This window comes from Vitis riparia, chromosome 13 (assembly GCF_004353265.1).
Source record: "Vitis riparia cultivar Riparia Gloire de Montpellier isolate 1030 chromosome 13, EGFV_Vit.rip_1.0, whole genome shotgun sequence".
Taxonomy (NCBI): Eukaryota; Viridiplantae; Streptophyta; class Magnoliopsida; order Vitales; family Vitaceae; genus Vitis; species Vitis riparia.
The window spans coordinates 3421669-3449213 of record NC_048443.1 but is presented as its reverse complement, the minus strand read 5'-3'; the positions used below and the strand labels follow the sequence as shown (position 1 = coordinate 3449213).

The 27545-nt window shown below is 35.1% G+C and overlaps 1 protein-coding gene across 1 annotated transcript; it reads left to right on the top strand.

Annotated features, from left to right (window-relative positions):
• Window positions 1-12024: 12024 nt before the first annotated feature.
• LOC117929052 (F-box/WD-40 repeat-containing protein At3g52030) lies at window positions 12025-27299 on the top strand. Its single transcript, XM_034849242.1, has 9 exons — window positions 12025-12233; window positions 13276-13473; window positions 13873-13927; window positions 16128-16226; window positions 16346-16449; window positions 17469-17558; window positions 25511-25650; window positions 26061-26145; window positions 26799-27299. The coding sequence occupies exons 1-9, from the start codon at window positions 12079-12081 to the stop codon at window positions 27178-27180; spliced, it is 1308 nt and encodes a 435-aa protein (XP_034705133.1). The 5' UTR covers window positions 12025-12078; the 3' UTR covers window positions 27181-27299.
• The last annotated feature ends 246 nt before the right edge of the window (window positions 27300-27545 follow it).

The window sequence follows — 27545 nt, the reverse complement described above, 5'->3', positions numbered from 1 at the left end:
ATGCTCAAAGTTACAATTTTTGTAATGTAACTATAATTGTTAACTTAACTATAGTTAAGTTATTTGTTAATGCAACTCAACAATTGTTAAGTTCAGGTGAATATTTTGAGTGTGAATTTAACCACAATTAAGTTATTTATTAATGCAACTTAACTATTGTTAAGTTTAGGGGAAAATTTTAACTATGAACTTAATTGTGGTTAAGTTCTTTATTAATGCAACTCAACTACTGTTAAGTTCAGGTGAAAATTCTGACTGTGAACTTAACTGTGATTAAGTTCTTTGTTAATGTAACTCAACTACTATTAAGTTCAGGTGAAAATTCTGATTGTGAACTTAACTGTAGTTAAGTTCTTTGTTAATGCAACTCAACTATTGTTAAGTTCAGGTGAAAATTTTGACTCTAAACTTATCCACAATTAAATTCTTTGTTAATGGAACTTAACTACTGTTAAGTTCAAGTGAAAATTCTGACTATGAACTTAACTGTGGTTAAGTTATTTATTAATGCAACTCAATTACTCTTAAGTTCAGGTGAAACAATGAACAAAGAACTTAACCACAATTAAGTTATTTATTAATGCAACTCAATGATTATTAAGTTCAAGTGAAATTTATGACTGTCAATTTGCTTACCATCATTTGACTTTGTCATATGGGTAAATCTTTTCAACTTCTTTTGAACGAACTTTTCACTTTTTGAGAACTAACAATGGAGTTTCTATTTTTTACCTACAATGTTGAAGTCAAATTTTGAATTTTCAAGAAACATAAAGAAATAAAATGATAATATAAAAATGAAATTGTTGGTTGCTTATATTTTTTTCATATTTTTGTGACCAAAAATGAAGAATAGATGAAACAATGGTAAGAAGTTAAACTTGTTCTCTAAAGGAAAAGAAAGAGAAGGAGCAACCAATGATCGAAGAAAAAAATTAGAACCTAATATGCTATAAAAGGGAAAGAGGGAAAAATGAGGGGGGGAAGGAATATGAGAAGTTGTATGTGTTGGAGAGAAAAAATAAGAAGGGCATTTTTTTCTCAACCAGATCAACTTTTTTGCTTTTTGACTGGTGGGTTATATTTGCAAACATGGGGGTTATTTTAACCCCTTTAACCAATTAACCCTTTAAAATACTAAAAATAGGTTAACAATATTTCAAGTTTATAAATTTATTTTTCTTTTCACAAAATATATATATATAAAAATAGATTTCAAAAATATTTATAAAAAAAAGTGGCAATTTGATTTTTTTTGCAATTATGTTTTAAAGCACTTTTCTACTCTAAAAAAATAAAACATAAATAAAAAATAAAAAAATAATTAGGAAAGATAAAGTAATTTATTATTCCTATAAATAAGAAATATGATATTTTCAGTTTCACTATTTTGTCTTTTTAGGATTATTTTTAAAAATAATTATATAAATATAAAAAAAATAAATTCAAAAATTATTTTAAACAACGGTTTTCAGAATTGTTTTAAAAAATTATGGCATTATTTGCGGTAACGAGAGTGAAGCCGGTAAAAACTTTGAAATTGAAGGATTAAAATAACTCTACCCACTCGTTGTCTTACCCATGCATTATTGGGTGGGGACTACCATTGGTACAATTATTTAAATATGTGGGCCACGCTTTAATTGATTAGTCTATTCATAGGGCTCAAATATTTCTCATTTTGTTGGCTACCGTAGGATGGTTGAAATGTATGGATGATAATGAGCCTTATCTATTGAGTCGATAAAGCTTTTCTTGTGGTCCTGGCAACAACCTTTTTCTTAAGGTCAACACAAGATAACCCCAAGCTTTCCCATGCTCTTGAGTCTTCAAGCTTCAGCAACTTAAAAGGCCATGTTTGGTAAGTGGGGAATAGGAAGTGAGAATGAGTATCGCATTCCTTTTCACCTCTTTTCCCGTATATAAATAACTTAAAAAGTGATACAAAAAGTGAAGGTGCAAAGTTATTTTAAAAATATTTTTTTAAAAATTAAAAAATAAAAACTTTTTTTTAATAAATTGTCTTTAAAGATAATTTTTATTTTTATTTTATTAAAAAAATTATTATTTCAATTTATATAATATAAAACAAATTTAATTTCAAATCTTATTAAAAATAAAAATAATTTTATAATTATAAATAAATTAAAGAATAAATGGTTTTTAACAAAATATAAATAATATTATTATAATAAAATCATAAATTATAATTTTTTATAAATATTATAAAAAAAATGGACACTAACATCTTATAAAAGAATAATAAATTTATTTTATTAAAAAATAAATAATACTAATTTTATTTGACTCTGTACATTATTAATGTGGATTTGTTAATTGATATGAATTTTGGGCTCACAATGTGGGTGAGATTCGTTGGATGATTTGAATATTTGATGTGGACTTGGCCAATTCGAACTATTTAATTTGGACATAGAACAATTGTGGTGTATATTAAATTAGGTTTGAATTATGAGATATTAAATTTAGGTCTAATTGAATTTATTTTAGTTTATCATGTTTTAAGTTTGATTAATTGAACTTATATTTTGGCTATTAATTTGAAATTTTTAGATTAGGATATGAGATATGTGAGATATTTTTGTTGAACTATATTTGTTAATTTGGGTATTTTTTTTAATCGGTGAAATTTATTGGGCTAATTTGAAGTTTGAATTTGGGCTCGAATATCCATTGTGAATTTTATACATTTTTAGATATTTACATTTGTGTTGTTTTTGCTTTTACATGAACTCATTTTACAATCTTGTTGGTTGAGTACGAATTGATGACATGTAGAGTTTGTTGTAAGTTTATTTGGGTACATATTTTATTTCTCACTTTTATTTGGTTTTATTTTTATTAGTTCTTGTAAATATTCGTTCGTATATATTTATTGAGTGTATACAAAATTGGACATCGAACAAACTAGAAATTTTGTTTAAATGAGAGGAAGAATTCAGTAAATGTATTTTGATAAAACAATAATTTTAAAATATTATTTTTAATAAAAGAAAGTTTTTTTATCATTTATAAAAATTCAGAAAAATGTATTTAGAAAAATCCAAAATAGAATTCGAAAAATTGTTTTTAATAACATTGTCCGAAAATTTTTTTATTTAACAAAAATTGTCCAAAAATTGTTTTGTAAATAAAGTTGTCCCAAAAATTAATTTTTAATAAAATTGTCTAAAAATATTTTTTTCAAATGAATTATTTTCTTTAATTAAAATGGGATTAAAAGTATTTTTCAGAAATAGAGGATTTAAATCTTTGTTTTTCTTTTTTTAATTGAAATTTCTTTTGCAAATAAAGTTATGTCATTTTAAATCATTTGTAAAAATCACTTTTTTAAATGAAAATGAATCTAAATACTTTTGTAAATAAAATTGTAAAAATTCATTATTTTCTAGTAAAAGCAAGTAAAAATAATTTTTGTGCTCAAATTGAAATTTCGTAATAAGTTCTTTTGATACAATAAGTGTAAATAGTTTTTTTGAAAATTGAATACAAATGAAATTGAGAAAATAAACTGATTCTTTTTTGTAAGTAAATAAATTGAAATCACCAATTCAAAATCATTTTTTATAAAATCCTTCGAAATTTCTTGGAAACTATTTTTTTTTTATTTAGTTCAATAAATCATTTTTTGCATAATTCTCTTGTCATTTATTTTGTATATTTTTGTAATTAGATTTCATCATTATCTTTTATATGTATTGATTTTCACCATGATTTGTACATTGATTATTTTTCTTGGTATCCATAATTAATTAATTAATTGTCATAATTCCCTTAATTTATTTAGTAGAGGTCGTATGTATACGGGTTTAGAGGGGTGCTACGGCTCACCATCGTATCTTCCCAATAAGTAATCTAACCTCCAAACCCAGACTTGGTTTTTCACAGACCTGTTTTTCCTTTAGGAGTCACACTTAGGTTTTCTTTCTTTCTTTTTTTCCCTTAAAAAAAATAAAATAAAAATAAGTGGCGACTCCAAGTCTTTTTCTAAAAATCACATTTTCACCAAATAAAATAAAAAGCGAGTTTCATCATCGAGTAGGAACACATCGAGCAAAATGCGGGGTCCACAATGACCTAAATTAAAATCATATTACAAAGTTTAGTTCCTAGTACTTTTCCCAATGCCTAACACACAAAACCTGATTTACAATGTGACTTCCCACAATGGTTGAATTGCCAAAACCCGAAAAACCTAATTTTGAAATCAAAATATGTGAAATTTCGGGCCATAATGAAAATTAATTCAAAAGGGTAAAGTTAAATTGAAAATGATAAATAATATCGTATGACTCTTTTTGTCACAAAAAATCCATAATATATCGTATAAGGCATTTCCATAGAATGATATTGGCATTAAAATACATGTAGCATTTTTGTTTTCCCAATTCTACCCAATCTAATTCTCCTTTTTCCTTTTTCTTCGTTTTTTTTTTTTTTTTTCATATTCATGCTTATGTTATTTTATTGCTACACTACATAAATACTAAATAAATCTCGTTTCAAATTTCATCACATTGTCTTATCTAAATATAAAAGAGATATTAATAAAAGAGATGTTTATAGAAAACATTATAAAGCTACTTTTAAAAATTATTCTCAAACACCTTTATGTAGGAATTTGTTTTGAAAATGTAACCACATAGGTCTTTAACTATCTTCTATTTTCATAATAACTAGTTCTCACTAAAGATTTAATGAAAATGTTAGATATGAAATTTAATTATTTTTCTTTTATAATAATCACATGAAAAGCTTTTGATTTTTCGAACTTGATGTACTTTTGATGTGGTTTTCTCACCTAACCATTTAAATACCAATATCGATAGCCAATTGAATTGAATCTTTTCACAAACTTGTCGCAACTTGTTATTTAATTCTCACAAACATATCATCAACTTATTTATTAATTTTCAAGATTAATATTCAAATGGTTAGGTGAAAAACACCTTCCCAACTTGTAAGTTGTTTCGGATTTTTTTTTTCCTTCCTTTTTTGCAAGGGGTTTAAGAGGACCAAACAAAACACAAAATTACAACTTTTTAACGTCATGATTAAGTGGGAATCCCACCTAACCATTTATGTGTATATAAATGGTTAGGTGGGAAGCACCTTATCATCTTGCAAGTGGTTTCACACTTAATAATTTTTCAATTCTAATCTTAAAAACAAATAATCTAGGGTTGGTATGTGGTCTTAGAGCGGTCCTCGGAAATGAAAATCATATATATGATTTTGTAATAACGATGAGAGCAATGATGTTATCATTAACTATGATTATCTAATAGTTTAAATACAATTGATATAATCTCAAAATATGGTTTTTGAAGTGGAATATGTAGGTATGCACTTTAATAATTACTAGTAATTATTTTTATTACTGACAATTCAATTGATAATCAAATTTTTAATGAAAAAAGTAATTTTTTTTCTTAAATTTTTTCCTTTCCTTAAACTTTATAGTTGTAGATCTTTATATGAATCTAGATCATTAATAAGATCAAAACTTATTGGAACAAAACAAATAAATAAAGAAAATACAAATAAATAGGGTAGGTATATATCAAAAAAATCAACTTTCTCACCTATCCATTTTTCAATTCTAATCTTAAAAACAATTAATTTTGGTTTAGAAAAATAAGACAATTTTAGGGGTTTTTTTTCATTTTTTTTTTAAGTTATATTTATTCGCTTGCCCAAACAAAACACAAAACTACAAATTCACAATTACAAGTGAAGTCACCCCTTACCAATGATAGCAAGAAATTTGATTTTTCTCAACTAATATCATTTTTATGGTAGTTAATTAAAGGTGAATTATCAAAAGTATAGTAATAATTTTCTTCCATTGCCAATACAAATTCTTAACAATGGATTATTTAATAGTAATAAATTGTTGCTATATGTTGATATTATGTTAATGAGAAAATGTCATCAATAAAGACATGGGTGACCGACTAGTTCATTTTGGATCTTGCCTAAATTAAATTTAATAGAATAATGTTGTTACTCTATAGTTTATTATTCTGAGATGACTTCCTCAAGTCTCCTCTATGAATGTCTATATGTATATTTAGTAACGGGCTATTGCTATCAATTAGCCTATTCATGATGGAGACATGAGGTAGTCATATTGGAATAATAAATTACAAAGTGATAACATTAATTCTATTAAATTTAATTCAGGTGAGATCCAAAATGAATAAGCTAGTGATGACCCTGTTGATGTCGGGACTTCCTGGAAGCACTGTAACTTCCTGATATCTTCGCCCACTCAACTGAGAGTGACATTTGCTTCCTCTTTCCTGCAAAAGATGTTCGGACAAGTTGCCCAAGCACACCCTCCAAAGCTTTAGTCAGATTGGTGATAAAGCGTATTGGTTTTATGAGGTCTCTGGAATGAATGTTTACCCCCCTTTTTCGTTGAGTCATCGGGAGCCTTTTATAGTGTCTGAAGCCTTGTCATATCTGTGATCAAAATAATTCTTTCAAATATTTAGACATGATAAATCATTGTTTTGTGGCTAGAGAATTTTGTTTTAGGTTAGAGTTTGACAAGCAAAACAAAATTCCTACGAAGACCCAACATTTGTCACACTGACAAAGAATTTGATGTTTGTAATAAATTTGATCCTCTTCATAGAACTTGTAATTTGCAAACCTTCCTCCCATTGAATTACCCTTTCAAAGTTTCAACTTGCTACCTAACCAACAAGGTCCTACATGATTTGTTGCCAACACTAAAATGTCTACGAGTTTTATCACTCTAGCTATTAGATCATTGATTTTCCTAATTCAAAGGAAGTTTAAAGTATTTGTGCTACTTAGATATTTTTCGCACCCTGATAAGAAGACTGTTAGAATTTGAGAATTTTCTAGATACTTTAAGAAATCTTTTGTATCTTTTGTTAATAGTAAAATTAGGTGTAAAGGTGTGAAGATCCGTTTTTTGTGGAATTTGTTTTTGAAAAAGCTAGATGTGTTAGTTGGGTTTGGCACTAACTCAACAGTAGTGTGCCTAAAATTGTAATATTTATATGTTAGCATACGAATGAAATTGTGTGTTCACATGCTATCAGAGCACCAAAAAAAATCTTAATAGGACTTGTGAGTGACAAAAAACCACCAGCAAGGCTTCCTCTAAAAACCCTCATGGCTTCCAGCAATACATCTACTCTTTCAACCCCCGTTTTCAATGGTGAAAACTATCAAGTTTGGGTTGTTAAGATGAAAGCTTACCTAAGAGGTCTTGGTTTGCAGTAGGTTGAAACTGAAAGGCAAATACAGCCTTTAGGAAACAATCCAATCCTCAATCAAATCATGGCTCATGATGAAGAAGAAACTAAAGCTCCAAGAACTTTATCTTACATCTATGTTGTTGTCTCAAAACCAATTTTCACAAGGATTATAGCTTGCGAAACACCAAAAGAGGCGTGGGACAAGCTCAAGGAGATGTATTTGGGGAGTGACAGAACTAGGCAAATGCATATTCTGAATTTGAAGAGGAAATTTGAAGTTTTGAGGATGAAAGACAATGAGTCCATCAAAGAATATATAGACAGGCTCATGGAAGTTGTTAACAAAATTTGGCTTCTTGGTGAGAATCTAACATACCAAAGGGTTGTAGAGAAAGTTCTAGTGAGCTTGCTTGAAAGATTTGAGTCTAAGATCTCTTCACTTGAAGACTCAAAGGATTTAACCAAAATTTCCTTGGTTGAGCTTGTTCATGCTTTTCAAGCTTAAGAACAAAGGAGATCAATGAGATAGGAAGATAGCAATGAAGAGGCTTTTCTTGCAATGCAAAAAAGAAAAGCTTCTCAAGGTAGATAGAAAAAGCAATTTGGTGAGAAGAAAGACAAAGAGAAGAATGAGGACCAAGGAAGGAAAAGTGGTGGCAAAAAGAGACATCCTTCATGTCCTCACTGTAATAAGCAGAGTCATTCAGAGAATTTTTGTTGGTATAGGCCAAGTGTGCAATGCAGATCATGCAAGCAATTTGGTCATGTAGAGAAGGTATTCAAGAATAAAAATGATTAGCAAGGGAAGCAAAGACAACAAACACAAATGGCTGAAAATCAACAGCAACAAGAGCAATTGTTTATTGTTACAAGTCATACAACAAACATCTGTATAGAAACTTGGCTTATTGACAGTGGTTGTACAAACCACATGACTCCTCAATTGAGCTATTTCAAGGAGTTGGATCAGTCATATAAGTCGAAAGTGAAGATTAGAAATGGAGATTTGGTTGATGTCAAGGGCAAGGGATTTGTTGCTATTGAGACTCCAACAGGTATTAAATATATCTCAGATGTGTTGTTTGTGCCTAAAATTAGTCAAAGCTTATTAAGTGTGGGTCAAATGCTAGAGAAGAATTATTCTTTGCATTTTCAAAATATGTCCTGCATTGTTGTTGATAATTTTGGTTATAAGTTGATGACTATAAAAATGAGAGATAAAAGCTTTCCAATTAAGTGGAAAGAGACTAATTTGCATGTCTATACCATTGTTGTTGATGAGCCTGTGTTGTGGCACAAGAGATTTGGCCATTTTCATTATACTGCACTTAAACACTTGCATCAGAAAGGCTTAACACAAGGCCCTACCTATCATTTGTGATGAAAAAAATGTGTCAAGTCTGTCAATTTGGGAAGCAAAGTAGATTGTCGTTTCCTGTAAACAAGGCCTGGAGAGCTTCAGAAAGGTTGCAATTGATCCATACTGATGTGTGTGGACCAATGAAGACACCTTCGTTGAATGGAAGCAGGTATTTCATCTTGTTCATTGATGATAAAATAAGGATGTGTTAGGTTTTCTTTATGAAGCAAAAATTAGAAGTGGCTGGTGTTTTAGAATTTCAAGGCCTTGGTGGAAAATCAAGCAAATTGCAGCATTAAGGTAATAAGATTGGATAATGGGACTGAATATACATCTGACAAGTTTGACAGGTTTTTGTGTTGAAGCTGGAATTGTACATCAAACTGTCACCTACTCCCCTCAACAAAATGGAGTGAGTGAGAGGAAGAATAGAACCATTATGGAGATGACAAGGTGTCTACTATTTGAAAAGAAAATGCCCAAGTGTTTCTGGGCAAAAGCTGTTAACACAGCTGTGAATTTGTTAAACAGACTTCCAACCAAAGCTGTGAAGAATAAAACTCCATTTGAGGCTTGGTATGGAGTTAAACCAGTTGTGGAGCACTTGAAAGTATTTGGGAGTTTGTGTTACACTCATGTGCTAGATGTGAAAAGAGACAAGTTGGACTACAAAGCTAAGATGGGAATCTTCCTGGGATATAGCTCAACCTCCAAGGGCTATAAAGTTTTCATATTGAAAACAAAAAAAGTAATGGTTAGCAAGAACATCAAAGTTGATGAAGCAGCAGTATGGAATTGGGAGAAAAATGAGATAGAAGTTGAAGATGTTGATCAAATTGGGGTAACCATACCCCAAATTCCAGAAGAAACTGAAGATGAAGTTGGTGTTGATAACTTAGATGATGTTCCAGTAAGAGGAACAAGGTCACTTGATGAAATATTTGAGAGATGCGATGTAGCATTGTAGGAGCCTACATGTTATGATGAAGCTACTAAAGAAAATGGGTGGAGAATTGCAATGGAGGAGGAGCTAAAAATGATAAATAAAAATGGAACTTGGGAGCTGGTTGATAGGCCCAAAAATCAAAAGATAATTGGAGTTAAGTGGGTTTTCAGAATCAAATATAACTCAGATGGTTCTGTAAACAAACTTAAGGCCAGATTAGTTAGTATGGTGTTGATTTTTCAAATAGTTTTGCCCCAGTGGCTAGGCATGATACTATAAGGCTTCTGGTGGCTTTAGCAGCAAAGATGGGCTGAAAAATTCATCATCTTATTTTCAAGTTTATAAATTTATTTTTCTTTTTACAAAATATATATAGATAAAAACTATTTTTTAAAATAATTATAAAATACTAAAAATAGGTTATCAATATTTCAAGTTTATAAATTTATTTTTCTTTTTACAATATATATATATATATATATATATATATATATATATATATATATATATATATAAAATAGATTTCAAAAATATTTATAAAAAAAAGTGCCAATTTGATTTTTTGCAATTATGTTTTAAAGCACTTTTCTACTCTAAAAAAATAAAAAATAAAACACAAATAAAAAAATAGTTAGGAAAGATAAAATAATTTATTATTCCTATAAATTGAAAATATGATGTTTTCAGAAAATATCATTTACTTATTTTCACTATATTTTCTAGAATTATTTTAAAAAATAATTATATAAATATAGAAAAATAAATTCAAAAATTATATTGAACAACGGTTTTTAGAATTGTTTTAAAAAATTATGGCATTATTTGCGGTAACGAGAGTGAAGCCGGTAAAAACTTTGAAATTGAAGGATTAAAATAACTATAGCACTCATTTGTCTTACCCATGCATTATTGGGTGGGGACTACCATTGGTACAATTATTTAAATATGTGGGCCACGCTTTAATTGATTAGTCTATTCATAGGGCTCAAATATTTCTCATTTTGTTGGCTACTGTAGGATGGTTGAAATGTATGGAATATAATGAGCCTTATCTATTGAGTCGATAAAGCTTTTCTTGTGGTCCTGGCAACAACCTTTTTCTTAAGGTCAACACCAGGTAACCCCAAGCCTTCCCATGCTCTTTAGTCTTCAAGCTTAGTCAAGGTTAACTATTTTTTAAAACAGGTTTTAAAAAATAATTTAAAACAATTAAAAGTTGTTTTCTGAAAACACCATATTTTATTTTTTCTGAAAATAGAAAACAGTTTATGATTGTTAAATGTGTTGACCAATTTTTTATTCTAAAAAACAAAAAATTGTTTTTAAAAATAGTTATCAAATATGCCCATAATTTTCCCCCAATGATCCTTCCTTGAAGTTAGTACACACACCTAATCCATTTGTTAAATAGGCCTTATTTGAATTGAAGCATTCAAATTTTCACTTGTCTAACTAGTGTTTGTTTTTTTATTAAATAGATAAAACCAAAATATCTTATTTTGTCAATTCAGTTAAAAGTAACTTATTGATATCAATGAACAAACTAAAATGAACTCATTGTTAACAAGTATTAATTATATTGGTTAATATCAATAAATTACTTTTAATTGAATAAAAAAATATTAGCGGTGTTTGTTTTTTAGTTAAATAGAAAAAATTAAAATGTTTGACTTATTTTATTTAACTAAAAGTAATTTATTAATTTCAACCACTACAACTAAAGAAAACTAACTTATTATTAATAGTTTCAATTTAGTTATTTTGATTGATATCAACTTCTTACTTTTACCTTATTAGAAAAAGTCAAATATTTTGTCTTTTTCTATTTAGTCAAAAAACAAATACCATCTTATTTTGACTTTTTTTTATTCAGCTGGAAAACAAACACCACCTTAGTCTATATATAATTTATTTAACTAATATTTCATATTCCTATCATTATGGTATAGTAAGCACTTATTTATATAATTTAGATTTTAAGAGTTTTATTACATTTTTAATAAGTGACTAAAAAAATTAATTTGTAATTGATATAAATTTGAAGATTTCTATGACTCCAATTGATATAATTTATATATATAGTAATATGAAAAAATAAAAACATTAAGACAGTTATATATTCTATTGAATTTATGTCATCTGGATCATAATTCTATTTGAATAATATGGAGATAAACAGAATATTTGAAACTTACTTAGAAAATATTAAAATTTAAAAAAATAAATAAATAAATCTAAGTATTGTTTTTTGGGCCTTTTTGTTCTGTCCACTGTTTTGGTTTTTCTAGTCCTGTCCACTTGTGGGAGCACAAGCCCACTCAGAAAATTATGTAAACTTGAGTCCAGTCTGTCCAGACTTCACTAGTGATTTGGGCTAGGGAGAACAAGGCCCAAAGTTTTGCCCGCCCCAATTTCAAAGTACGCTTTTCTGAAAAACTTTAGGATTGTCTCAAGAGAAGCGCTGCCCCACGTTTGTTCTATCTATCGCCGGAAAACTCCCTGGCTACGAAGGGATGGACGGGACCACCGCGGACGGCCAGTCACAGGCCCAGAAGAGGATGAGCTCGAGAGTTCCAGCCACAAGCCTCGCTCACGATATTCTCTGCATGATTTTCGTGCTTCTCGATCTCTTCGACCTAGTTCGTTGTTCCGCCGTTTGCAAATCCTGGTGACGCTTTGTTTTCATCCTCGTTTTGGTTTTTAAAATTTTTAAATTCTCGTCTGGTCCGTTTGGTTTCCGAGAAATCAAAGGAAAAGCATAGGAAGGAAGTAGATTCACGAAAAGAAAATTTTTCTATATTCCAAAAGTAAATAAATTTTTGACTTTTGTCTGAGCGAACCAAAAAATGGTCTGTAGTAAGAAATACAGTCTGCACTTTAGTTCCTCAGTTATGAGAAATATGAAATTTGAAGTTTTGGTTTTCGTTTGTTTTCCTACGTTTTTTCAGCTGCCAACCGGAGGAAAAATGGAAAGCTTGTATTTAATTTAAGTCATTTGGGAATCTATCTATGCAGTTAGTGTTCTGTCTGGAGTTTATCTATGGCTTTGTATTGTGACATGCTTGGGACTTTCAAATCTAAATTGGGCTTTGTGTAATTTTAAAGTAGAAGATATTTGATTATGACTACAAAAAATTCACTAAATCAGCATTACATTGTAGTAACAGTGACATGGATTATTGGTCCTTCTATAATCTATAAATTATGGGTTGTTCAAGATACTCATGCTGGGTAGGAATTAGTCCTGATATAATTGGAATGTGCACCGGCTGTTTCACCTACGATAGAATAATGAGCAATAACCTGATGGGTTAATTGTCCGAGGCTATATTAAGTATGAGCAATGCTTCTTAACTTTTTGGGTTCGACATATTTGTTTATAACCTACCGTCGATTACTGAAAATGAGTTATTTTTGTTTCAATTTATAATTTCATTCGCAATATTCTGTAAGTATTGGACACATAATATAGTTATGATAACATGGATTGATGATAATGATGATAAACCCTCTACTCAAATTGTTTCTTTTTGACATGAATCAATAACAAATATTTGAATCCGATTATATTTCATCCAATGTAGTAGTATACTAATGAAGATAACTAATTGCCGATTAGAAAATATATGGATTTGTGAAACATTCATGGAAATTAAATTATGATGTTCTTATAACTGTTCTAATAAATTACAATCTTCTTTTCTCCATAGGAATAAAATCATCAATAAGTCCAAGTTATTACAAATTTTATATCACAAGCAACAAGGTGGTTCCATAGGGCGTTCCAGTACATCTCATTGCTCAGAGAAATCCCTGAAGGTATGCATAGAGCAGCTAGCTATGGAGCATCATAGATTGTCTTTACAAGGTCTCATTGACATTGAACAATGGAAAGGTCACTCAGTCAGGTAAAGTATTTGTTCCTCTCTTTTCCCATTTATTTTGTTGTTTTCTTAATTTTGTCATTTGGAAATAAGTGCTTAAGCAATTTGTGTTTCAAGATCCTATCCTTAATTCTTTTGCTGTAAGATAAGGTGTGAATGCCTTTCCTTGGGAACATTAGCAATAGTAATGGAAATATTTTTCTTGATAGGCATAGTTCTTATGAAAATCCAAATATAAATTACCTCATTGTTCCATATTCCATGCCTAGTTAATTAATTGCTGCCAATTTTACACAGTTTCTAAAAAAATATTACTATTTATTGCCATTTAAAAAAAAAAAAATTAGAGGTTTTACTGAATATTTTAAGTAACATCTACAGGTTGCATGTGTGAATCATTTTTCTAATCTTGCTTCCTATTAGGGCTGGCCAGTGTCGAATGAAGATGGGCTTGATTCTTACTGGTGTAGGTGATAAGGTATGAAACTACATGGGCTTTCTCAGGATTATATTTGATTTGCAAGTCAATTTTGACTTTTCCATTCATACAACAAAATTTTACTTGATTAGATTGGCAAACAAGTTTAGAATTGGAAAATATAGAAAGTAATTGCAAAGGGGTTTTTGGTATGATAGTCAAGATTTTTTTTGGCATGTTAGTCAAGATTATGTAACATGTGGTGTCAGAGCATGTTCTGTATCCCAGGTTCAAGTCAGTTGAAGAGCTACATAGAGTAGAGCTAGAGTTGTTTCAGAAATAGCAAAAAGGGGCTATTTGTAATAAGTTGGGAGCCTTCATCAGTGTTGTCAAAAGCAAAAGGTGATATCAAGGTGATAAGACTCCTTTTGGCCTAAGGCGAAAGGCGAAAGGCGAAAAATAAGGCGATAGCCTAACTATACTAAGGCGATAAAAAATATACATATATTTATCTATTCGATATTCAACCAATATAAGTGTTGTTTTCAACAATCAACACTATTAATTTTTCATTACTCACGATATCTTATAAAATTAACAAAATAGTAATAATTATTGAAAGTGTTAAATATTATACCCCATATTATAAAAAACATCATATTGTTTAAAGATATTCATCCTATCTAAATGTATATTCTAATTTTTCAAACATCTAAAAAGCAAAATAAAAAACAAAATAGATTGAACATTCTAGAGAAGCTTTAGACATCATCATCATAGTCATTATTAAAATTAAAATTGTCATTACTTCCATCAACACTAGATTGATAACCCTCCATCTTATTATCTCTATGATTGATCATATAATATTTTATCTTATACTTTGTTTTATCCAATGTTAGATTGAATGAAATTATAATCTAAGTATGTTTAATCTTAATTCATGGTCAAAGGCGACCGCCTCTATGCCTTGTGCCTTATCCCAAGGCAATTGCCTAAGCGTTGCCTCTTTGAAGTCACCTTGCCTAGGCCTTCAAAAGGCGACTTTTATCTACTCTGCCTGGCCTAATGGCCTAGGCGACCCAGGCGATCGCCTTTGATAACATTGACCATCATATAAGGCTACATGTAGTGGAGTATAAACTGCCCCCAAAAGAAAAAAGTGCCCCTGCTTCTGAAGTGAGGACTACCTTGAGTTAGGGCACAATCTACAGTAGCACTAATCATCTTTTATGATCCTAAAGGCTCTATGTTTATGATAATTCATATAGAGAATCATACTCTCATTAAATCTGATCCAGGTGCATCACAGTCAAATGAAAGATTTCAGTAATCTTCAAGGTTACATCGTCACAAGATGCTGTTATGAGAATCTATTGTGCCCGACTTGCATTTATTATACTAATTCAATATTCTTCAATATTTCCTCTATTTTGCTTTCAAATCTGAAGGCAGAATCCATCAAAAACTTGTAAAGGAACATTTTGATTGTCTAATTGGAGTATGTGTCTTATAGATGATAAAGTCCTACTGGTCACTGGTCAGTACTGTTTGTTTGGATGGTGGATTAAATGTGGTAAGGACAAAAGTAGGTAATAAGAACCTTGAGAAGAGCTCTGTGATCTTCTAATGTGGACCATTAGAAGGGCAGTATTGACCTTTGTATTCTAATTGCTTGCTCTAATACCTGGAGTATGGTGCTAACTTGTTGATCACTTTGCCAATCAGATATTGTTCTGTTACTATGTTTCTGTTAGATTACACTACTGTACCAATAGTTGACTGTAGAGCCATGTCCCAACCATTCGGGGTCTGCTGATGATATCCATCAAGCAAGGACAATATATTTTCTTGTGATGCATAATTGGTCATCATGTTTGTTCTGACAACCTCAGCCTGTTATTGGCCTTAGCGTTTTGTCATATCACTTCTTAATGGCTGCAAATATTTCTCTCTGCCAATATGTTCAGATTCTTTTTCATCTGTAGCTCTTCAGATATGTTCTTACCATGTTTTGACAAGGTTATATTAGCATGCCATTTCACTTCTTAGTGGCTGCAATCCTTGCTTTTTTGTGCACAGGTGATGCCTTTTTAGCTGGTATTTGCTTATATTTTATCTTGCAAAGCAAAATCTCTCTCTCTGTCTCTCTCTATATATGTGTGTGTGCGTGTTGCTTTGTGGAAATGCAATTTTGCTTGCCTCTGCTGGGTTTAATATGCACCTTATTCAACTAATCTTTTCATGGCAATTATGCTAGGTTGTGCGTCTCTGGTCATTAGAAAGCTACAAATGTTTGGAAGAGCATTTCCTGCCAAATTTGGCTCCTCTAGTTGATTTTGATTTTGATGAGAATAAGGTAAATTGAAGGAATCAAATGCTGTTACTTTGTGGTTTATTGATAAGGTTGATTTTATGAAAATATAAAAGGCCCTGTTCTCTTTGTAACTACTAATTTCTTTGAACTTCTTCCTGTAGATTGTTGGTTTGATAGGGACTCGTATATGCATATGGAGGCGCAATGGTAAAAGAAGTATTTTTCCCTCACGTGAAGGCACGTTTATGAAGGGTTTATGCATGCGGTGCGTGGACAGATTTTTTCAGTATCTTGATTGCTATTAATATTTCTTTAGAATTAGTTGCATATCAATGTGAACCAAATTAGCTTGTACAACCTTCTATGCAGTCAGCATTATAGGCAAGCCAAAATCTTTGAAGATATACATTGCTGGGTTAAAATCAAGGAATTTTACTCGACTTGTCTGAATATGCACTTTCTTCTTGTATAAGAGGTGCCAATAGAAAGCCTTGCAGGATTATTGGCTGTCTTTGAAGTGTATTAATCTTAATGTAGATTGCTTTTGAACTATATCCTACACAAGACTCTGTTATTTATTGTAAGTATTGGGTCTTTTTATTTCTGAATATGGTTGCTATCTGTTCTTTTCTCTGCTCATATGGACAATAGGTGTATTACTTCATCTTTGATGGTGAATGCATTGGTACAGCAGCCTTCATTTTCATCAGCCTGCAAAGCAAGCACATATAGGAAAGTGTTACTGATAGATTCCTTACTATCTAAATAAATTAGCATCTATTGGTTTGCAGTAATGTAGTAGTCATGTCAGTGAGTGGAAAGGAGGTTTGGATTTTGGGGGAGTGGGAAGGTCATACAGTCCTGGGAAGTTGCATTGAGATGGTGGTGGTGAGGTAGTCATTAATTCCAAAAAAAGGAAAAAAAAACAAAAGTGAGGGAGAACTACTATAGATTATGAATTAACACCCAATTTACCATAATATCTGTTATAGATAATTGTCATGAAGGCTCAGAACATGTTTCCCTTTTCTTTTGTGTGTGTGTGAAAAATAGCACCAATCAAAACTTTCAGTTTAACAGGGTGGGTTCACTCCACAAACCTGCACGTGCATGGTAACAATTCATATTAAATGTAGATGCAATTTATGATTGTTTTCCATCGAGTTCATAAACTTTTCTTGCTCCTTAAATATATTTTATTTGATTAGCATTTAGGATTTTGCAGTGAGATGATATTTGCTTTTGTTATCTGAAAAACACATTCACATTTTTCTCTCCTTGTAGCTACATAGATCCAGAGGCCGTGGTTGGGTGTGAGGATGGAACAGCTCGAGTCTTTGATATGTACAGTAGGAAATGTTCTCGAATCATTAGGTACGCACTGCCAGAAATTGCTTGGTTCTTCTATGTCTTGTTCTTTAATATTTTTATCAAACGTTAATTTCTAAATATAGGTTTGTGGTTGAATCCGTTACTCTTTTATTCTTGAAAGTGATAGCTACAGGTATTATTATGGACATATTTGGACTTGTAGCTGAGATTCTTGACTCATCTGCTGAGCAAAGAAGCTACATTTTTCATTTAATTCATTTGTTGATAACATGTCTCTTTAACTGGTGTTTAATTTAAAATTTAATTCTCAAATAATGGAGTCAATCTCAAACTTTAATGATCTCTTGTGTGATCTAAGGCTTCAAGTATATTCCCTATATTGAAGTCCAAAGCATTGTTAACACTCCTTTGAATCGAACCTATCAAAAAAATAAAAAAATTCCTTTGAATCAAAACTTAGGGATTGAACTGAATTCTCCCACCATTAACATTTTACAATATCAATAAAGCTTACAATTCATTTATAGTTACTTAAAATATTCAATTAAATATTTTATTTAGAAAAAATGGTTAACTTACCTTTTTTGTGAGAAACAAGGGTATAGCCATCTAAGACTGTTAATGAAGGTTTCTTTCTTTAACAAGTGATGGGTAGGTTGAACTGGGAACAAGGGTCTTTTAAGAGAATTAAAAACCTTAATCCTGTTACTTGAACTACCCAACATGAGCGAGAGAGTGTGAGAGAGGGTGAGAGCGATGGAAGGGAGCGAGGTGAGCGGCGAGCTCCAGAAGGGCTAGAGGGCGAAACAAGGTTAGATGCAGAAGGCGACGGTTTCGTGGGGGTTAGGAGCAGGGCCAAAAAGGGAAGTTTTGGAGTGGAGTCGAAATGGTTTGATGTAGAGGTGAGGGAGCAGAAAGGCAAGGTACAAGCCTCGATTGTAGAAAGGAAAGGAGGAGTCTCCTCGTGGATCAGGTTGGAACCGAATAGCATTGGGTGCTTCATTGATGGTCTGGAGTCTTGTATTGAGAACGCAGGATCTGGAACCTGGGAAAGGAAGTGGAAGGACAGTGGGAGGTCCTATCTTATGGTGCGAGATCAAAATAAGGGGGGGCTGTTCATAAGGTTAGGGGTTACAGATTTGGAAAATAAAAGGTTTAGCATTTATATCCCGAAGGGCAGAGGAGACAAGAGTGGTTGGGTGTTAATGGCGGAGATGCTACGCCGTCTGGGGTGTTACGTCAGAGAAGAGAGCTTACAAAAAAAGGGCGCGATGCTGCTGAGGTCAGCAATGGGGAAAACCTATGCGGAAATAGCGATGCAGTCAAAAGAAAGAGAGACCGCAGTGGTGAGGGTGGAGCTATGCAAGAGGGAGTTGAGCCGGAATATGGAGAAGCTGGTTCACTGCTTGGTGGGAAGCTGGAACCCTAGCTCTGGGAAAGGGGACAACCTGAGAGGTTAGGGGACAAACTTGGCGAAATGTTGGAGTTTGAAGGGTAATTTAGGAATTGCGAAGCTGGAAAGGGGCAAAGTCCTATTAGAATTTGAGGTTCTGGCTGAAGCAGGGAAAGCCCTAAAAATTGGGGGTTTCTCGTGCGCGGGGTCTCCTCTCAGTCTGGAAAAATGGAGGCCAGAGAGGGAGTGTCTGCTGGAGGGGGAAAAGAGGAGCGAGGCTTGGGTGCGTATTGTGGGACTGCCAGTCTCACTATGGGAACGGGATATTCTGAGGAGAATAGGGGATGGCTGTGGGGGGTTCCTCGATATCGACTCTCAGACGGAGACGTTGGAAGATTTGCAGTGGGCAAGGATCTTGGTGAAGCTCAACGAGGAGAGGCCCCCCAACGTAGTGGAAGTTTGGACCGAAGAGTTTTGCTATGAGCTGACTCTTTGGTGGGAAATCAAACCTGCTGTGAGAATGGCAAGGGAAAGAAAGGGCAAAAACAAGCTTGTCTCAAAAGGCGAGGTTGGGGGTGAAGTCACTGCACGCGCGGGTGGGCGCGTGAGGGGGTTGGTAGGTGGTCCAAGTCTCGAGGTTCGGCTGCAGTCTGACGATGGGACGAGGGGCAGTCCTCTGGGTCGAGTCAGGCTGCGGATCCGGACTCGGGCTTGGTGTTGGATGGGCCCCACGAATCGTGTGGGTTGATGCCGCAGTGGGCCCTTGGGCCTTCTGATGCCTCTGGGCCCTTCCTGCCCACGACCTCTCCTTGCGAGTCTGGGCCGTCTCATCTTGGGCTGAAACTTGATTATGGGCGGGCCTCGAAGAAGCTGATCGGAGGGGTTGGGCTGGGGGTTCGAGGCCTAGACTCATCTCTGGACTTTAACATGGTCGACGCCTATCTGAGGGGGGCCCATTCCTTAAATGGGTCAGGCCCAAGCTCTGTGGGGGGCTTTGACCAGTCCTGGTCGTTTCTATTGGTGACGGATGGACTGTGGAGGCCTTCGGCTAAGAAGCAAAGCTTGGAGGAGAACTCGAAGACAGATGACGCTTTAATGGAGAAAGCCTTGAGGTATGGGAATGCCTCTAACTTCTTTGGGCCGTTGGTGTGTGTTTCTCCTTCTCCCCCTTCTTATTTTTCTGGTCGGACTCCACCGGGGGAGTATTACGACCATTCTGGGGCGGTTTTGGACGCATCCCAGAGGGAATTTCTAGACTGGAGGATGATTGGAAGGATGTCTTCAGCGCTGAAGATTGTGGATCGCTGGGAGCTATTGGAAGATAATAATGGCGCGATGGGAACCAATGGAAAGGAACTCTATCTTGCTGGTGAGACGGTTCCAGAAGTCAGGGATAGGAGGGAGGCCAGCTGGGAGGAGAGTGAGTTGGCAAGGTTCAGTCAATTCTTGGGGTTTTCAACAGTGGGATTAGAGAAGGATATTTTGGATTTCATGGTCAAAATCAGAAAAAGAAGGGAAAAAGTGCACAGCAAATCTCTTTTAGAAAATTCGAAATTTGAGAGGGAACTGAAGAGACTTGAATGTTCCATCAATTATGAAGGGGGGAGGAAGCAGAAAGGTATTGTGCAAGGAAGAGGGGGCCAGTCTCCAGCTGTCTTATGAAGTTAAGGTTGGTGAGTTGGAATGTTCGGGGAGCTAATGATAGCTCCAAAAGGAAAGTGATTAAGGCCATGATCAGGAGTCAAAGGGCGGATTTAGTTTGTATTCAGGAGACGAAAATTCAGACTATGACAGAGGGGGTGGTGAGGAGCCTGGGCTCTGGGAGGTTTCTCGATTGGGGAGCTATGGGAGCCCAAGGCTCAGCGGGTGGTATTTTGGTTTGCTGGGATAAGAGATCTTTGGAGCTGTTGGAGATGGAGGTGGGTAATTTCTCTATATCGTGTAGGTTGAAGAATGTTGAAGATGGAGTGGTTTGGATATTTACTGGAGTTTATGGGCTGTGTAACAGGAAGGAGAGGGAGGCTTTGTGGGAGGAGTTAGGAGCGATAAGGGGAATATGGGACGAGCCTTGGTGTTTAGGAGGGGACTTTAATGTCACTTTATCTCAAAGGGATAGGAGCAGGCAGGGTAGCCTTAATGGAGCAATGCGTAGGTTTGCTCAGGTGGTGGATGATCTTGCTCTCATTGATCTTCCTTTGCAGGGGGGTGTGTTTTCTTGGAGTGGGGGCAGGAGCAACCAGACTTGGGCTAGATTGGATCGCTTCCTGGTAACCCAGTGTTGGCTAGATATTTTCAGGGGGGCTATTCAGTGTAGGCTTCCTAGGCCTACCTCTGACCACTTCCCCATATTGTTGAAGGGGGGCGGGATGAGCCGGGGACCCTCTCCGTTCAGGTTTGAAAACATGTGGCTCAAAGTGGATGGGTTTAAGGAGCTCCTTCGGGAATGGTGGCAGGGAGGGGCAAGAGGAGGAAGGGCTAGTTTTAGAATGACTGCTAAAATAAAGGAGATGAAGGAGATGAAGGAGAAAATTAAAGTGTGGAACAGGGATGTTTTTGGTAAAGTGGAAGTGAACAAAAGCTCAGCCCTTCGACAAATTGAATTTTGGGACAGGGTGGAAAGTGGTAGGGACCTCTCAGAAAGAGAAACAGATCTGAAAAATGAAGCTAAGGAGAACTTCAAAAAGTGGGTTCTTTTGGAAGAAGCCCATTGGCGACAAGTGTTTAGGGAGTTGTGGCTTAGAGAAGGGGATAAGAATACAGTGTTTTTTCACAAGATGGCTAGTGCCCATTGGAGAAATAACTTTTTGGACAGAATTAAAATAAATGGGGTGGAATTGGTTGAGGAGCAGGAAGTGAGGGAGGGGATTGTCAAGGCCTTTCAGCACCAGCTAAGGGAAGACCCAGGGTGGAGAGCCGACTTAGAGGGTCTGCATCTTAAAAGTCTTGACCTTAATGAAGCTGAAGCTTTGGAGGTCCCCTTTACTGAAGAAGAAATATTCTCTGCTTTGATAGATATGAACGGCGATAAGGCCCCAGGCCCGGATGGGTTTACCGTGGCCTTTTGGCAAGCTTGTTGGGACTTCGTTAAGGAGGAGGTAGTAGAGCTGTTCAAGGAATTTTACGATCAGAAGTCTTTTGCCAAAAGTCTGAATTCTACTTTCTTGGTCATCATTCCAAAAAAAGGTGGGGCTGAGGACCTAGGGGAGTTTCGGCCTATTAGTCTACTAGGGGGGCTGTACAAGCTTATGGCCAAAGTGTTGGCCAATAGGCTGAAAATGGTGTTAGATAAGGTGGTTTCAGCTGATCAGAACGCGTTTGTGAGGGGGAGACAAATTCTAGACGCCTCCCTTATAGCTAATGAGGTGGTTGACTATTGGCAGAAGAGGAAAAATAAGGGGCTGGTGTGTAAATTGGATATTGAGAAAGCCTACGACAGCATCAGCTGGAGCTTCCTTATGAAGGTCTTGAAAAAGATGGGCTTTGGGTCGCGTTGGATGGAATGGATGTGGTGGTGTTTCTCAACGGCAAAATTTTCTGTCCTTATTAACGAGGTACCAGAAGGCTTCTTCTCCAGCTCTAAGGGTCTGCGTCAAGGAGACCCAATTTCTCCTTATCTTTTTATCTTGGGCATGGAAGTGTTGAGTGCACTCATTAGGCGAGCAGTGCAAGGGAACTTCATTTCTGGTTGTAGGCTAAAAGGTAGAGGGGATGCGGAGATTATGGTGTCTCATCTGCTCTTTGCAGATGACACTATTCTCTTCTGCGAGGCTAGTAAGGATTAATTAACTCATCTTGGATGGATTTTGGCATGGTTTGAGGCGGCTTCTGGGCTTAGGATCAATCTGGCCAAGAGTGAGCTTATTCCAGTAAGGGAGATTGATAATATTGAGGAAATGGCGATGGAATTAGGCTGCAGAATTGGAAGCTTTCCGGTTAAATATTTGGGGCTGCCCCTTAGGGCCCGGCATAAGGCCTTGTCCACGTGGGACGGGGTGGAGGAAAGAATGAGGAGAAGACTTGCCCTTTGGAAAAGACAATACTTGTCTAAGGGCAGGAGAATCACCCTTATTAAGAGTACCTTGGCCAGCATTCCCATCTATCAAATGTCCATCTTCAGAATTCCTAAGTCAGTGGTTAAAAGGCTTGAGAAATTACAAAGAGATTTTCTTTGGGGAGGGGGAAGCACGGGTAGGAAAATCCATTCAATTAATTGGAAGGTGGTGTGTACTCAAAAGGAAAAGGGGGGTCTTGGTATTAGGAGGATGGGGTTACTGAACAAGGCCTTATTGGGCAAGTGGATTTGGAGATTTGCCGTTGAAAAGGATGTCTTGTGGAAGAAGGTGATTGGGGTGAAGCATGGGTTGGAGGGTTGTGGTTGGAAATCTAAGGAAGTTCGAGGGCCCTTTGGAGTGGGAGTTTGGAAGGAGATTTTGAAGGAGATGAGCTGGTGTTGGAATAACATGAAGTTCAAGGTGGGAAGGGGGACTAAGATTATGTTTTGGACTGATCATTGGTGCAGCAACGAAGCGCTATCCCAAGCGTTTCCCCAGATTTTTGCCTTGGCAGTGTGCAGTGATGAATTGGTGAATGATGTGTGGGACCCAAGGCTTGGCCAAGGAGGGTGGAATCTCAGATTGGCTAGAGATTCTAACGATTGGGAGCTGGTGTTAATAGAAGACTTGCTCTTCTTGCTAAGGGACATCAAGGTAACCCCAGAGGAGGACTCAGTGCTTTGGAAAGGAGGGGATTCTGCCAGTTTTCGAATTCGGGTGGCTTACAATTTGCTGGCAGCCCCTAATCCTCTCGCCTTTCCGGGAAAAAATATTTGGGTAGATAAGGTCCCAACCAAAGTGGCTTTTTTTGCGTGGAAGGCTACTTGGGAAAAAATCCTCACGTTGGATAGGCTGCAAAAGCGTGGGTGGCAGCTTCCAAATCGTTGTTTTTTGTGTGGTTGTGAAGAGGAAAATGTAAATCACATTCTTTTACACTATACAGTGGTTAGGGCCCTTTGGGAAATCGCCTTTACCTTATTTGGGGTTCAGTGGGTGTTTCCAGAGAAGGTCAAAGAGGCGTTGTTCTGTTGGCGGGGCCCTTTTGTGGGTAAAAAAAGAAAGAAGATATGGAAGACCATTCCGTTATGTATTTTTTGGACGGTGTGGAAGGAAAGAAATAGGTTAGCTTTTAGAGGGGGTCTTTTGGCTATTCAGACTCTTAAGAATTCTTTTGTTTGTAGTCTGTGGAGTTGGGCTAAGTTGTATAGGGGAGAGGAGTCCTCTTCGCTTTTAGGCTTCTTGGAGTGGGTAGCGGTCCCCTAAGGGCTGGTGAGGTGTTCCTGTTTTTGTTTTTTTGGCCTTGTGGCTGCTTTGTATACTTCCTGTATGCGGTGCGGCTTTTCGGCCTTCTTTAATATATATTCTGCCCTCGCTTATCAAAAAAAAAAACTAATAGAAATAGAAGAATTATAAAGAAGAAAAACACATCAGAGAAGTAGAAAGTCTCTTTTCCCATCTTTCTATTATTGTATATTGTGTAAGGACCTGTTATCCTTCCTTTTGAATTCCTTCTTTACATTAGTGATGTTGTGAGAATGAAGCTATGCTGTTTTTTCTTTTGGTCAAAAAAAAAAAAATTTGTTTAAGTTCACTAGAAACACCCAACCATAGCCCCTAACAGAGGAGCCCCATCCCAGAACTATCACCCAAGGCAAAGACAAAAACAGTGGAAATGTTGTGATCCATGATTAGGGCTTTGCTATGTGTTGAGCTGAAGTTTGGTGTTTAATTTAGTTTCACCAGTGTCCACATTGTACACAGTCATGATGGCTGACTTGAGTAAATATTCCAATCAATTTTTTTTTGTTTCTTTGCCCTTATTCTGGTAAATACACCCTCTATGCAGTGAGACACTAGATGTCCTATGCCAACAAATCCACTATCATTTCCTTTGTCTGAGAAAACCATGCAACACATTCTGAGAATAACATTGACAGAAAGAACAGGAGCTAACTAATATAAGAACACCTATATCCACTTAGGTAACCATAAACCACAATCTGAACTGTCTCTGTGAAAATGTAAAAGACCTATGGAGAGGAAAAAGAAGATTCCACTTGGCTCAGAAACTTACAGGGATTTTGTCTGAACTATTTAGATGGAAATGGTAGTGGGTTTTGGCTATTTTGGAATTCAAATCGTGTTCTAGCTGTACTTTATCACTTATAAATGTGTGTGGAGGCAATTGATGTGACTGGGAATTGGAAGCAACTCAAGGCATAGTGTTACTAACTCTACTGGGTCAGATGGTTGGTAACAATCCTTATCGAGACCACATTTCTCACTTGAGATGGAGTGTTTTATTTACTTCCTCTATTAGTAGGATGAGTAGTTTCAACTTTGAAGTGAGTGAAAGTGACTTGCTAAGCTTATTCAAGTAACTTTGATATGTTAGAACATTGCTTTCTTGCATGGCTCTATTGCAGCAAGAAATCAGTTTTATGCCTTATTTATGAATCTTGTTGAAATATGGTGGGGATATAAAGCAGTTACATGTTAGTGATGCTATGAATGCCATATAATATTTGGTTTCGATCTCCTATTTTCAGGATGCATTCTGGCCCAGTAAGATGCTTAGCTTTAAGTGATGATCAATGTATTATTAGTGGCTCCTCTCTCGGCAGTATCACAATTTCAGGTCTTTCATCTGATCAGCAGATAGCTAAACTAAGGTCAACTGATTCCACAGGTGGCATTCTATGCTTACTCTGTTAGAAAATTTTGAGCATTATCTCATGTGGCTATACTATGGTCTTTTTGTATATTTCTCATATTAACTTCATTTTGCATTGGTGATGACAATTCTAATTTTAAGTCCTCGTTTTCTCATAGCTTTCCTGCCTTTCTATACATATTATTATAGGTTACATGCCATATATGGAAGTGACAAGTGAAGACAACTTCCTGTTAAAAGAGAAAAACGAAACAAAAATCAAATACCTTTTTTTTTTTTACTTTAAGTGAGTGCGCTTTTAAAAAAAATAAGAAACTGCCATTGTGGGAAGTTAATTTGTTTTTGGATCTATCCATTAAACTTATAAAAGCATTTTAATTTGGGGATGACATTACTGTAAACATGATTTCATCTTCTCTTGTCAGGCATAAGAACCTTGTGCTTCAACCCTCGTTCTCACCTAGTCTTTGCCGGATCAACTGCTGGATATGCATCTTGTTGGGACCTTAGGTATGCCATTATGGATCCTACTTGGATACCATATTTCATGAATTTCAACTCTCAGATCTAATTGTGCACTTCCTATTTTTAGGTTCTGATTTTAATTTTCTGTAAAAAAAAATGCATTTCATCCATTTCCTGAACACTTGGTAAATCCATTTTCCAATATGAAGTGGTCATGGCTAAATTAGCAAACTGTTAAACAGTTAACCTTACAGTTAAGATGTAAGACATTGGCAGAGCAAAGGGTGGGCATATGCCCCTGTCACATATTCATGATTTCAACCTTTTCCCTCTTTCAAGTTCCAATCGTGTATAGTTTGTCCCCCACCCACCCAATAGAATCCCGAGCCCACCACTGGCACAGCTTGATTTATACCTTCTAGCCTAGAACAACATAAATTCTAAGCAAATACCTTTTTGTTCGATGAAATTCCCTCATTCTTCAGTGTAAAAACTAACCCATTTCTAAGTAGAGCAACATGCCATCCCCACAACATGGCTAGCAATGAATGTTTTCATCAGAAAGCTGTCATAGAATGTTTATCTGCCAGTTCCCTGCATTCTCTGAACTGCGTTCCTTCTTGTCAGACAATTCTTGCGGTTTCATGATCAATCCCAACAGAAGTAAATGATTGACCTTGTTCTGTTTCATTTTCCAGGACAATGAGACCGCTATGGGAGAACCGAATCAGCCCAAATGTTATATACTCCATGCAACACCTCTGCAGTGACACATCCACATTAGTAGCCGGCGGAATAGACGGCGTGTTACGCATTTTAGATCAGAACACAGGTAAAGTTGTTTCAGGGTGTGTCATGGATGATAGCCCAGCACCAACTTCCTCCCAGAAAACCGACAGCATCATCGAAAGGAAGAAAGGAAGGAGAATCACAGAAGATACACTCATAGACAGCATCCCTAAAAGCAGTCGACCTCCTATCACCTGCTTGGCTGTTGGAATGCAGAAGGTGGTGACCACACACAATGGCAAGTATATCAGAATGTGGAAATTCCACAAGGAACAAACCTTACAAGCTTAAACTTACCGTCTGTTGCCATATAATTATCAATTTCTCATTCAGCAATGTTTTCTATGTTTATGGCTATTTTGCCTTCATTCTTGTTTGCTAATAAAAGTTCATTTAGAGTGCGTTTGGTAGTGATTTTAAAAAATGTTTCTAGTCTTTCTAATTTAACGTTTCTAGCACTTTAAATTTTTTTTTATTTAAGTATTAAAAATACTAAAAATGTTTTTTAAAATCACTCTTAAACGTACTCTTAGTAATCATTTAGAGAAATGTTTTTAGTCTAAAAAAATGTTTTTTAAAAAGACATTAAAATGCATTTGGTAATGATTTTAAGAAGTGTTTTTAACATTTATAATATTGAAAAATAAAATTTTTCA

Bases quoted from the DNA above. Each gene is read 5' to 3' on its own strand.
- LOC117929052 (XM_034849242.1), top strand. From the start codon at position 12,079: ATGGACGGGACCACCGCGGACGGCCAGTCACAGGCCCAGAAGAGGATG. The intron at 16,227-16,345 runs GTAAATTGAAGG...TTCTTCCTGTAG, and splicing joins TTGATTTTGATGAGAATAAG to ATTGTTGGTTTGATAGGGAC. The intron at 16,450-17,468 runs GTGCGTGGACAG...CTCTCCTTGTAG, and splicing joins ATGAAGGGTTTATGCATGCG to CTACATAGATCCAGAGGCCG.